The sequence below is a fragment of the Arvicola amphibius genome, chromosome 12, assembly GCF_903992535.2.
Source record: "Arvicola amphibius chromosome 12, mArvAmp1.2, whole genome shotgun sequence".
In the NCBI taxonomy this organism is placed as follows: domain Eukaryota; kingdom Metazoa; phylum Chordata; class Mammalia; order Rodentia; family Cricetidae; genus Arvicola; species Arvicola amphibius.
In genome coordinates, this window is record NC_052058.2 from 55,587,793 (window position 1) to 55,602,487 (window position 14,695).

At 37.3% G+C, this 14,695-nt stretch overlaps 1 protein-coding gene across 1 annotated transcript in view; it reads left to right on the forward strand.

Moving 5' to 3' along the window:
- Pou2f1 (POU class 2 homeobox 1) overlaps positions 1–14,695 on the forward strand; it is a 147,227-nt gene that overhangs the window by 99,850 nt on the left and 32,682 nt on the right. The window contains 1 exon segment of the mRNA XM_038348962.1: positions 4,310–4,483. Coding sequence (XP_038204890.1) covers positions 4,310–4,483 — 174 coding nt within the window.

Below are 14,695 nucleotides of genomic sequence, written 5' to 3' on the forward strand. Positions count from 1 at the left end.
AACTAGCCTATTGCCAAGCTTTGGATGAAGAGTGATCAAAATAGTGATCATCGGCCTCTGCCTTCCACATGTATACATATACATCCATGTATGCATACTTTCATACACACAAACATAAAAAATATAATTAAAACTTAATATCTTACCTAATTTCACAGGTTTGAATATATATAATAATTCTCCATCTTGGTCATTTTGCAGGGGTTTTTGGTTATTGGGGTTTTTTTGTTGTTGTTTTTGTTTTGTTTTGTTTGGGTCACTATGACAAATACCTAGAAAAATAATTTAAAAGTCAAAGGTTATTTTGACTCATAGCTTTAGTAGCCAGTTACTTGCTATTAACCACTGACTCTTGTAACCCAACAATTTATTAAAGGTAGAAAATTAGATCCTATCTGATGTCAGGAATTATTACAAAACCATAATAATTAATACATGGTATTGGCATATATAGATAAATGTAGGCCAAAGGGATATATCTGTCCAATAGACAGAAATGTAAATAGCAAACTAAGTTTCCAAAGGTATCAAAGGATTCCAGTGGAAATAGAGATTATTTTCAATATATGATAACTAATGATTGACTATTCATATTCAAAAGTGGGTAGAGACCACTCTTATTTCATACCTTATATAAATATTAATTTGAAATGAGTCATAAACCTAAATTTTACGAAAAAATGTTCATGCCTTTGGGTAAAGCAGTGTTTTCTTTTTTTTTTTCCAAAATATTTATTTATTTATTATGTATATAATATTCTGTCTGTGTGTATGCCTGCAGGTCAGAAGAGGGCACCAGACTTCATTACAGATGGTTGTGAGCCACCATGTGGTTGCTGGGAATTGAACTCAGGACCTTTGGAAGAGCAGGCAATGCTCTTAACCTCTGAGCCATCTCTCCAGCCCCAAAGCAGTGTTTTCTTAAACAAGACACAAGAAGGCTTAGCCATAGAAGAAACAATAAATTTCAGAAAAATTAAAAACTTATCTTAAGGAGCTGGAGAAATGGCTCAGTGACTTAAGAGTACTTCCTACTTTCCAGAGCACCCACATGGCAGCTCATAACTGTCTGTACCTCCAAGATCTGATAGCCTTAAACAGACATACATGCAGGCAAAACACCAATGCAAATAAAATAAACTTATTTAAGAGAATGGGAAGAAAACCAAAGTTAAGGAAAAAAACAGTCTTCAAATAAAACATTTGATAAATGATTTTGTAGTCAATATGGGAGTAGGGTGTTTGTTCAGATACTCCAGGAAACCAGAACATGTTGAATCCCTTAGTGCTGAAGGTCCGGGCAGTGGTGTGCACGCTGGAAACTGAATTTGGGTTCTGTTCAAGAGCAGTACACACTCAGTCATTGAACATTCCAGTGCATGGGGGAAAGATGATTGCCAATGAGGATGTGCCTTCAATAGACGGGTACAGTGATGAAGAATTTGAGACCAAGTATTGATGAGAAAGCAAAGCAACTAGATTTCTTGTATACATTAGTAGTAGTTTTGCAAAATGTACCAGCACTTACAAAATTAATTTTGCATTCACTTAAAAATTAAGCCAGTGGATGGTGGCACATGCCTTTAATCCCAGTACTGGTGAGGTAATAACAGGCAGACCTCTGTGAGTTCAAGGCCAGCCTGGTCTACAGAGCTCCATAGAGAAACCCTATCTCTAAAGCAAGCTGCACCTTACAATTCTTTAAAATGAAAGCACAAATATATGTATATGAATGCTTATAATAGATTAATAATTACCCTGAATTATTCATCAGATAGTACATTGCATAAACTTCCAAATAGCAATGTGACAGATTGCTATTCAGCAGGAAAAAGAAATGTACTTCTGATAGCTACAGTGGCACATATGCATTTAAAAAGCCTTATACTAAGTGACAGAAGCTAGGCTTAAAAGACTGAGTACTGTATGATTTCAGTTTACATAACATTTTAGACAGGACAGAACTATAGGTATAGAAATCCTATCAGTGCTTGTCCTGAAGAAAGGATTGACACTGAAGACTGATCACAAAGGGTTCAGAAGAAATTTGGGGAAGTAAGGTAAAAATAAACTATATATTATATTAGTAGTTACACAATTATACTCAGCTGCAAAAGCATCAAACTATACTACAGTTTTAAGTGGTAAGTTTTTTAATATGCTCAATGCAAAATAAATAAGTTTTGCTGTTTTGACATATATCCACCAGAGACCTCTTTCTGGTCTATATGCTGTGCACATTTAGCAAACTTCATCCTGACTCTGCTCATTAAATGCTGTACTACCATTCTAGATCTGGCCCAGTTCAGCCAGGGATTTTAGAGTAAGATACCAGCTGTTGAAAGGTACCCAAGCTGTTTTTAGTACGATTTGACAAAGAGACTATTTGCTGAAGATGAAGTAATAGTGTAATAGTTGAGGCTCACCTCTACCTATCAGTGTTCAGCAGTGTGAGATTATAACATATTTGGTGTCGTGTGTAGTTCCTCCGAAAAGTGGAATTAAAATTACTCAATGTCAGCATGTTGTGGAGACATGCTTTATTGATTTTCCTAAAGCAGGATAGCGGAGAGATTTGACCCAATTATTATGTCATGTCTCTTAGGTAGCTTTTTTGGGTCAGTTAGTTCCATTGGAGAAAGCATTAATAATGAGGTGAAGGTCAGGTAATATAAGGCCCATCTAAATTACAAGAAGAAAATTCTGGTTTTTAATCTCACCTGGGCTGCTGTTCATAGGAGGGAGGGTTCAACTGGGCAATTAGGATGCAGAATCAGGAGCACCTCTATTAGTGAACCCTCAGAAGGAAGGTTCTACCCAACTGAGCCTGGTGTTTGAATGATAAGAAAATTTAGTATTTTCTTTTAAAAAGGGAACCAGAGAGATGGTTCAGTAGTTAGGACCTCTGGCTGCCTTCCAGAGGGCATGAATGTGATTTCTAATACATTTGTCTCTTAGCTCCAGTTCCTGTGAATCCAAAAACCCTTTTCTGGCCTCTGCAGGCACTGCATGAATATGGTTGTATATGGTGTACAGATATACATTGAGGCACAAACATAAAAATATATCTAAAAAATACAATAAAAAAGAAAGGCGAATATCAGACTTAGTTGTTAGCACAGGGGTAGCATGGAATAACAGGACTATGCTCTCATTTCCTAAAATAAACTAGATAGATTTAAATAATTATGTTAAAATAAAAAAAAATAGGTATATTCTTGGGAAGAATTTTTCTCTTTTATCAGGAGGGATTTCATCACTGAAAAATAACTAAAGTTTTCTTTCTCAAAGCAAGAGTAGCAATGGGGGAAGTTCACAGAAGTTTTATACACTGAAAAAATTTAAAAGCTGATTGAATTATTTGTACTAATACAATAAGGAAAGGGTATTTATACCATAATATTTGAAGAACTGGCCTAAAGTAAGGGTGAGAATAAAGATATCATTAATACATGATTGAGACCTGAGTCCAGTACAAGGGAATACAGGTAATAATTGATAACATGGAAAGTGTCTTGCTTTGAGTATTATAAAAAAGTATTATGTCAGAAGTGACATGCCATTTGCTTGCCAATGAACAGAATACTGTTTTAAACTTAGAACACAAGTTCTTTGTCAAAAACTAGGTGTCGTGTGGTGGATCACAGCATGTTTATCAGAAGCATCACATTATTTACCTAGTTGCCAGAAAAGTCCTTCATAAATTTATTTTAAAGAACTCTTGATTGCTGGTGGTAGTACCTGTTTAACCCAAGTACTGTGGATGTTGAAGCAGTGTGATTACATAGTGAATTCCAGGCCAGTCCAGGCTACAGAGTAAGAGCCTTTCTTTTTTTAATGGGTAGAGATGAAGATACTTCTTTGTTTGTATTTGCTTTTCTTGAGATAGTCTTTTTTTATGCATTTATGTATAAGTATTATACATTATATTTTGATCATATGCTGCATTCTCCTAACTCCTCACCCAAATTCATGTTCTCATATACACCCAACTTCATGTTTTTTTTTTTAGTGTTCCTTGCTATTTTTTAATTTAAAAAATCCCATGGAGCCCAGGTTGTATTGAGTAACTAATCCTGAGTTTTGGACCTGCCCAATATACTAGGTGTCACGTCATTGAAGAAAACTGGCTTTCTCTCTCCCTGCAGGAAATGCTAATAACTCAGCTCTGGGTGGGACTCTATGCCCACTTTCTCTCTTCCATGCTAGGATTTTGTCTGACTTGGGATCATGTGACTTTTTCCTTAGGTTGCGTGCACATTACATCTATAAGATTGTATCTTTATTAATTTTGTTCCTTGTCCAACAGCCAGCCACCCCAACTCGCACAATAGCTGCAACCCCAATTCAGACACTTCCACAGAGCCAGACAACACCAAAGCGAATTGATACTCCCAGCTTGGAGGAGCCCAGTGACCTTGAGGAGCTTGAGCAGTTTGCCAAGACCTTCAAACAAAGACGAATCAAACTTGGATTCACTCAGGTAGGATGACCTCTGCTCTAGCTCACTCTCTGTTGCTGTGATAAAACACTAACAAAATCAACTTGTGGAGAAAAAGGCTTTATTCAGCTTTCAGTTCTGCCCATTAGTGAGGGAAGCTGGAGGAGGAACCTGCGGGAGACACTGAAACAGAAGCATAGAGGAACACTGCTGTCTTTTTCACTGTCCGTAACAGCCCGGGCCCACCTTCCCAGGGATGGCACTGCCCACAGTGTCCTGAGCTCTCTTATATCAATTAGCAATCAAGAAATGTTCTATTGGGGCTGGAGAGATGGCTCAGAGGTTAAGAGCACTGGCTGTCTAATTCTCAGAAATCACATGGTAGCTCATGAGATCTGGTGTCCTCTTCTGTCTTGCAGGCATAACACAGTATACATAATATTTTTTAAAAAAAAGAGAGAGAGAGATGCTCTATTGATATACCCAAAGGCCAATCTGATAGAGGTAACTGTTCAATTAAAATTCCCTTTTTCCAGATCTGTCCCGTTTGACAACATATTTTACTATTACAATCTTTTGAGGCTGGCTGTGTATACTTTCTGAAGAGTTGGATGTTTCTCGGTCATACTGATTTTACATTTACAATTTTAGAATATTGTGCATTTGGTTATGTTATGTCCATGCATTTATTTCCAAGTGCGTTTCACAACACAGGCCTCTGAAATTGTATCAGTAAAATGTTTTAGTAGACCTTGTTAGGGGGACATGGCTATGCTAAGGATTTTGTTAAAGAACATGTAATGATAGAGCTTACACTATACTTATGTAAAGTGGAAAGAGTAAGGACTGAAGTCTTTTGAAAGATTTATTTAAAGTTTGGGGTGCTCCCCCTCCTTTCAGTCTACACTGAGATTAGTCAAGTAAGAATCTATTGAAGTTTTTTTTTTAATGTCAGCTAGCAGAGGCTTAAAAAGTGAAATGGGTGTGCTTTTAATGCCTTAAGCATTTTTTTAAGTGCTGACTCTGAGCATACTCCCTAATTAGCCTGTCAAAAACAATGCTTTGAGAGCAGGAAAGGAATTAAATTTTTATTTATGTAAAATGGCTAAAGATCATTAGCTGAAAAAAAAATCTTGAAGTATGGATTGAGTTGTATATTTATAGAATCAGGAAAAACTGATGTTTTCTTTGCAGAAAAGTTTCCATTCATATGCTTTCTAAATTAGATTGTGTTGAAAGCACATAATACACCACCTGCTCTGGTAGATCAAAAATCAAGGTGACTTCACTGTCTACTACATTCTAGATGTTGTTAGATTTCTTTTATTCCTTGTATTTGAAGATTTATTTTTGCTCAGAGAAACTGTATATTAGGAATTTAAAATAGATAAAATTTCAGATATAAAAATAAGGGGCTGGTGTTTTCCACCAAACCTGATGATCTGAGCTTGGTCCCTGGAACCTACATGGTGCGCCCATACACAGATACATCTGCACACACCTAAACACTTAACACAAAATAAATAAATATAAAACTTTTAATTACAATTCAGTAACATTTTAGTAATTTTGAAGCACTTAAATAATATTTGTTTTAGACATAGAAATAAAGATAAACTAGATTGATAGAGATAAATTAATAGACTAAGAATGCTTAACGATGGCTAGGTTTTGGCTATTAATACATTGCACTCTGGGGTTTTTTGACAAACAGTTACATAAATGCTAAATCAAACATACTAGATTTTTAAAAATCTTTTCCTTTAATCAAATATTGCTTTCCCTTTTCACTTTTTGTGGCATTTGATTCAATATATGACCACTGAGTGGATGGAAATCAATCCCTCCCTCTCCCCTTCCTCTTCCTTTCTTCCCTCCCTTTTTCTTCTCTCCCCACTTCTCATTCTTCCTCTTCCCACCTGCCCTCATACACACTATACCTCCACCCCAACATCTTACTCTATTTTATGATTTGTTTTTTTTGTTGTTGTTGTTCTTAGATGACTACTACTACTTAATTTTTCAAAATGGCTGATAGAGAACTGGGAATGGTTTGCAAATCTTGCCTCATGTAGCAGAGTACTTGCTGTTACAAGATGGAAAAATTAGCTACTGAACTTTGTTTTTAGTTCATGTACCTTATTGTAATTATTCAAAAGGAACTATGTATTCAGTTTATTCGTTTTTATATATACCTACAGTATTCAGGTTAATTCTTGAGATAAATCCCTATTCTTTGATTAGATGCATATTATAAATGGTTATTTTCTAATTATGTGTTTATCAATTCTTTATAAGCAATCGGGAAGTAATATGTGCCATTACATTATTAGAAATCATATTGTAGATGCAGTACATTGATTCATTATTTTCACTGCCCCCTTGCTCCTTCACTCCTTTTGTTGTTTTTAGTAAAGGTCAAAGGGATACAATATAGTTTATATTATATATGTTGAAATCAACTGATTAAAACTGCTTACTTGTATGAAGAACCTAAGAACTATAATACTACTAAACCAAGATGTACCAAATTAATGAAAATTAGTACAGTAAGTGAGGGACCACTCCTAGTAACTTTTCATTGCTGTGAACCATCACCGTGACTGAGGCAACTATGAAGATGATGGTGGGGAGCAGAGTACAGGTAGGCAGGCATAGTGGTGTGTGTGTGTGTGTGTGTGTGTGTGTGTGTGTGTGTGTAGGGGTGGATGAACCTGTGGGGGACATTCTCAGTCAAACCATCATATTCCCTGGCCCTCATAGGCTTGTAGCCATATCATAATGCAAAATACATTTCTTCCAACTTCAAAGGTCCCCATAGTCTTTGAATCTCAAGGCTGTTTCAAAGTTCAAAGCCTCTTGTGAGTCTCAAGGCTACCCCCAATCTGTAACCACCTGTAATGCCAAAAAGCAAATTATATTTTTCTAACATATAATGGCATAGAATATACATTAAGCATTCCAAAAGAGAAGAATAGGAGGAAATACAGGACAAGAGCAAGACTGAAAACCATCAGGCTTCATCAGAGCAAGGTCTCTAGTTCTAGTTTAATGTCAAAGGGCTCAGTTGGTTCGTCACATTTTCTACTACTTAAAGCTTTGTTTGACATTGTGTATTGGACTGATTCTACTCCCTTTATACAGCTCTCCTTGGCAGACATCCAGGGATCTGGCATCTCCAATATCTTAAGGTCTCCAACATATTTCAGGCTTCACTTTGATGACTTCATGCAATGGTTTCTTAGGCTTCCATACAGGGACTCTTGTCCCATGTCTGGGTTCATTGACGTTCCTCTATCTCTGAGAACTCAATGGCTTTCCTTTGTCTCAGAGATAGATTCCACAACACCTTTATTATTACATAATTTTTTGACACTACAGCAAGAACAACATGGCCAGTGCTGCCAAGTTCTTCTGCCTGCTGGTACTGGAATGTGGCCCTTTCTTGGATTAATTTACATAAGCTTTGATGTGTTGTTACTCTTTAGGAACAAATTAATTCCATAGGCCTTATGTTTTCACAAGTTGCAGGCTTTACTAGGTGAGGTCTTGCTCTAAGGCTACTACTCCCTTTAGTCCATTTTTCCTTATTTTTTTCATCACAAACCTTGGCTCTGACATTAAATTTCCTGGTGCTCTTTCTTCTCAAACTGTACGTTTTATATTTCCTTTTGCTCTTCTTTTTTATTATAGACCTGTATAAGAATGATCACTAATAACCATATGACAGAGTCAATATTAGACTGTGTTTAAATCCCCTCTGCCTATAAAATCAGTCTAAAAACTCTTCTATTTAACCTCAGACAGATTCTTAGAACAAGGGCAAAAAACAACCACATTATTTGCCAAAATTTCACAAGAATCACCTACAGCCTAGTTGCTAATATTTTTCCCTTCTGAGACCTCTTGAGCTGGGCCTCTGTTGCCCATTTTGCTCTTACCACCATTGTCTTCCAAGCTCCTTTCAAGGATGACCATACTTACAGTGTTGAACCACTTTCCTAATCAACAAACATGCTTCCAGAAAAGCCACTTCCTGGTACCAACCTCTTTATTGTTATTTTTCTATTGCTGTGAAGAGACTTCATGATTAGGGAAATTTATAGAAGAAAGTTTATTGGAGCTTAAAGTTCTAGAATATGAGTCCATTACCAACATGGTGGGGAGCTTGTCAGCAGACAGTCCTTGTGGTAAACCAGTAGCTGAGAGATTACATCCTGAGACACAACTAAGAGGCAGAGAGAGTTAACTAGAAATGGCATGGGCTTTGCAAAATTCAAAAGTCACACCTCCTAATCCTTCCCAAACAGTTCCACCAAATAGGGGTTAAGTCATTCAAATATTTCCAATACTACAGGATCTACTGCTTTTTATTGTTAAAATAATCCTAAATTTAATGAAATTATATTACAAATCTCCATCAAGTGAATTTGCTTTTTACTGGTACTGTTCCTAGTGGATTGGTAGCATAACTTTATAGCTGACAACCTATGTTATTGATGGTTGGAGGGGGTGGGGAGACATGCCCACAGAGGCCAGAAATTTAACTATACTAGCTGGACAGTGAGCTCCAGAGATCTCTGCATGAAGGTGCGTGGTTGATCGGCAGTTATGATTCACCAGACAAGGTTTAATATATATATAATTCAGTTTTAATAAAGGAAAGGAAAGGGAACTTACAAATCCAAGGTTCCAGCGAGGAGCACAGGAAAACAAAGAGCAGGCGGGCCATAGGCCCGCAAGATTTTAAGTCAATATTAGCCTAAGGGGGACACGCCTTTAGACCAAGGGGGACACACCTTACAAAACAAGGTTTTTGGCTAGGCTTCCCCTTCATCTCCCCCTTTTGTCTAAATAAGACAGTACCAAACCAAATACAACTATATTCAATAGGAACAAATAATAAATATAAAATTACAAACAACAAACAATATTAAGAAGAAACATATAACAAAAGTTTTACTAAGCATTCTATTTCAAGGAGTCTAATAATGTAGAGGGTAACTACAATTATCTAATCTTCAACCCCATCAAGATCTGAGAAGGGGAAGTATATTACTTAAGCAACCAGGAAGTACAAACAAGAAACTTCCAAAATGTGCAACAAATGACAGAGACAACTAACTACATTGGGCAGTCACCCAAAGTTTCGTTTTGCATGTTGAGGCAACCAACTTTGGCTAAGGCCTAACACAACTGACAGAACATTTTTCAAAGGCAAGGAAACTATTTTTGTAGACTGTCCAACCCTGTCTTGGCAAGATAAGACAATCCTGTTTTTTATCCATTTACGGATACTCTGAAACTCTGTCAGTGGTCGAGGTATGGGCTTTTTCTTTGCCCTAAAGGCCACTTCTGCCAAGAAGAAGGACAAGCTCCCAGTGGGAGTGCCTTTGGGTGCTCAACATTTTCTCGGAGTAGAAGTGGTGTTGCCAGGAGTGATTGTGTCTCATAAAGTACCAAACTCTAGGTTAGATTAAAGGCCATGGTTCTACAGCTCTTCAAAGAGGTCGAAGATTAATACTATCTATACTAAATATAATTTCTATGTATCTAAAAACCTGAAAAACCAACTGTGCTAATAAATGAGGACAATATCCCCAAACGTAACAATGTCATTATACAAATAATATCCGAGGTAGAAGTGTACATTGCAATATGATAAATATCTCAAATATAACAATTGTTTTAAACAGGTAGAAGCATACTCTCATACAATAGAGGTAGAAGCATATCACATACCATGTTCAATATACAAGAATCAACACCAATGCAATTTTCTAATAACAATAATTCACAAATACCAATCATCCCATCAAACCAGGTATTCCCCCCCCTTTTTTTTTCATAACAACACCCTGAGTCCATATAATACCTCCCCCACCCCCTTCAACCCTATACCACTACTAAATGATGTCCCTAAACCAGAGGGCAAACTCTGTTGGGAGAGGGTGGCGTCGTCCTCTAAGATTGCTTCTAGCTGACATGGGGGCGACGTTCTTCTCAGGGGGTCCCATGAAAGCAAATGATGGTAAAATTCCCTGAATAACATTTGGTCGAGGAAATTGTAACTAGCCTCTGAGTGTTTTGAGGAGGTCTGGCCAGAGTGTTGTCAAAATTGTACACCATTTGAAACTGTCTTGTGTAGTTGGTACCAAAAAAAAAAGTCTGATTTTAGCGCTATTAAAAACATGACGTCATAGTAACCAGGTGAAATTGATGTTGTGGGGCCCCATCTTCATCCTGGAAACTTCAAAGATTACTGAAGGAAAATTTGTTGTTTGTTACAGGAAAGGTAAACATTATCTACAAAGACATATACAGACATATATATTCGATGGAAGGTATAATAAAGACAGACACAGATATGAGGAAAGGCAAAGAAAGTTTATCAAGTATCATCATCATCATTATTATTATTATTATTATTATTATTATTATTCTGTCCCATTTCATGGCTCCTGACCTGAGACAGAAACTCTGAGTTATCTCTTATCAACAGGCTTGGAATTGAGAGGGACTGAGCCATAGTCCAACTCCAAAACCAACTCTATATACATATAAATAAAGCCAGTAATGTATATATATATGGTAAAAATGTTTTATATTACTAAACATATCGGGTTCTGTGTTGATCCATATTAGGTTTGTAACTAGTGTCCATGCATCAGTATTTAAATATCCAGGGTGTCCCTTAAGTTCTTTGAAGATGAGTGGTTTCCTGTGGAGATAAGAAAAGAACCCTGCCCCCAACCTATAGCTTTTCTTACCATCAGTATATCATCATCCCTTGTGAATGAATTATTTTTCTTTTCCAAGGGGCTCTCTTCTCTTCAAACCGAACCTTTATTAATTTTGACGGTATCCCACAATGTTTTCCTTCTCCTGTGGAAGACAAGAGCAAAACCAACCCTTCCCCAACGCAGCTATCTCCTGGCTTCCATTGCGAGGTCAGCACATCCTTGAAATAAACTGGTTGATTTAATTCAGCAGACTTTTCCATTATCCAATGTCTTTCTGCAGCCGTTGTCCCCTTCTCATTAGCGTTGAGAAAATTCAAGGTTAATAAAGCACTATGTAACCTATTTCTAGGGGTATTTTCCACCCCTTTCTGTTTGTTTAACATATCCTTTATAGTTCTATTTGATCTTTCTATGACTGCTTGACCTGTAGGATTGTATGGTATACCTGTAACATGCTTAATATTGTAATAAGCAAAAAACTGTTTCATTTTCCTAGAGACATAAGCTGGACCATTATCCGTCTTTATTTGTGTAGGTATACCCATGATGGCCATAACTTCTAATAATGAGTGATTACTGAGTCAGCTTTTCTGAGCTTAAAGCAGTTGCCCATTGAAAACCTGAATAAGTGTCAATGGTGTGGTGTACATATTTTAATTTGCCAAATTCTGCAAAGTGAAACACATCCATCTGCCAGATTTCATTCCTTTGAGTGCCCTTTGGATCTAAGCCCCTGCAGGCAGTGGTGTGTGGTATAAAAAGAGCAAGTAGGGCATTTCTTTACAATTTCCCTTAGCTTGTTGCCAGGTAATAGACAACTCTTCTCTTCAAGCCTTGCTAGTTGACATGATGTTTTTTATGAAATTCAGAGGCCCTGCAAGTACACTACCAATCAACAATGATCAATTTTCTGCATTACCTGTGCTAGAGGAAGGACCTGGCAAACCCGTAGGGATTGGATGTATGTTAATTACATAGGGTCAAAAGCCTGTTCCTGATCGATGTCTTGTACTGAATAAACAATGAGGTTAGTTCTGTATCATCAGGTATAATTCAGCAGTTTCAATATGTAAGATTACTCTTTCTGCATATTGTGAATCAGTAACTATATTAAGCGGTTCTTTAAAATCCCTTACCACCATAAGAATGGCATTATAATTCTGCCTTTCTGGGACAGAATCATAAGGGCTTGATTCAATCCTTACTCAAATCTTCTGATTTGTAACCTGCTTTCCCTGATTTATTAGCATCAGTATAAAATGTACGTGCTCCAGTTATCGGAGCATCACGGATGATTCGAGGAGAATCCAAGAAGTTCTCTTTATAAAAGTTAAGCCTCTTGCTTTTCGGATAGTTGTTATTGATTTCTCCCAAAAAATGAGGGCAAAGCTCTTTGCCATGGTTCGTTATCTTCCCACAACTTTTTTAGTTCATCAGCAGTGAAAGGCACTATAATTTATGCTGGGTCTATGCCTGCTAGTTGACGAAGTCTCAATTTGCCTTTTATAATTAATTCAGAGACTTTTTCCACATAAGTTTTTTTATTTTCTTACTTGGTTTTATGTGGTAAAAAGATCCATTCTAAGATAATATCATCTCTCTGCATTAAAATTCCTGTAGGAGAAATTTTGGAAGGCAATATGTTCGAGAATACAACTGAGCTCTGGATTCACCCTGTCCACATGTGTCTCTTGTAATTTCTCCTCAATCATTCTCAGCTCCTTTTCTGCTTCAGCTGTTAATTCTCTGGGACTGTTTAAGTCTTTTTCACCATCCAAGGTTTTATTAAAGTGAATTATCATATCAGGTGTTATGCCAACAGGCTGGTCGTAAGCTGGAAATGTCTCCCTAACAACCTTTGAAAGTCATTGAGAGTCCGTAACCGATCTCTCCTAATTTGTGCTTTTTGTGTCTTAATTTTTGCAAACCTGTTTATAACCTAGATAATTACAGAATCTCCTCTCTGAATTTTTTCAGGAGCAATCTGCAATCCCCATTTAGGTAAAAGTATTATTACTTCTTCAAACAGTCTTTCTAAAGTAGCCATGTTTGAATCAGATAACAGAATATCATCCATGTAATGATAAATTATAGACTTGGGAAATTGCTTGCGTATTATTTGCAATGGTTGATTTACAAATATTGGCCACAGGGTGGGAGAGTTCAACATGCCCTGTGGGAGGACGGTCCACGGTATCTCCTTGTAGGTTAAGAGTTATTATAAGTAGGCACTGTGAAGGCAAACTTTTCTCTGTCTTTTCTTGTAAAGGTATAGTGAAGAAACAATCCTTTAAAATCAATAACTATGAGAGGCCATCCTTTTGGTAATAAAGATGGCAGAGGAATTCCAGATTGCAGAGAGCCCATAGGTTGAATAACCTTATTGATAGCCCTGGAGATCTGTCACCATTCTCCATTACCAGATTTTTTCTTAACAACAAATACAGGAGAATTCCAAGGGCTGGTAGATTCTTCTATATGTCGAGGCATCTAATTGCTCTTGTACCAGCTGTTCTAAAGCCTGCAACTTTTCCTCAGCTAAAGGCCATTGCTTTGTCCATATTGGTTTCTCAGTCAACCATTTTAGAGGCAGTGCTGTTCGTATCTCTGAAGGGCCATCAATTGCTTTGCATTCTTGTACAGCCCGAACAGCCGGTTTCCGCCTTCTGTAATATCTTTTAATATTTCCCTCAGTGATATAGGCTCTAGAAGCAGCAGGAATGTTAATTTGGGTATTCCATTGCTGCAACAGGTCACGGCCCCATAAATTCACTGCAATATTGGCTACATTATTGCCTTAATTTTCTATTTGTCCTTCTGGACCCTATGCATTCAACCCATCTCGTGCTCTGCCTTACTTGAGATAGGGTTCCAATTCCCAGGAACCTGACATTTACATCCTGAAGAGGCCAAATACGGATGCCAAGATTCTGGAGTAATGATCTTACATCCGCACCTGTGTCCAGTAGGCCAGTAATAAAAACACCATTTACACACACTCTTAACTTTGGTCTTTGTTCATTTATAAAAGTCTGCCAAAATACACGTAACTCTTCTTTCAGGCCATTTTTGCTTTTAACAGCAGGCATGGGGCTTTCTAATTTTCTTGACGAGGCATGTTCTCGGCAGTAACCGGAAATGACTGGACCACATTCGCCATGGGGGCCTGCAAGGGGGACCCCCCATTGCGTTCCCAGTGGCAAGCGGTTGCCCTTGTCTATCTCTTGTTGACCTGCACTCATTTGTCCAGTGTCTGCCTTTTCCACATCTCCTACATATACTGAAGGCTGAGTCCTCCTACGTCTGTTATTTCTAGAAGAGGCATTATTATTATTATTATTATTGTTGTTATTATTATTATTATTATTTCTGAAAATCCGTTGTCTGCAATTCCTTTTAATATGTCCCACCTTGCCACAATTTACATTTGGTAACTTGATGCCTCCTTTTTGCATTAGAAATTGCTTCTTCTACCCATGCTTCAGTGCCATAGTCAAATGATTCAACATTC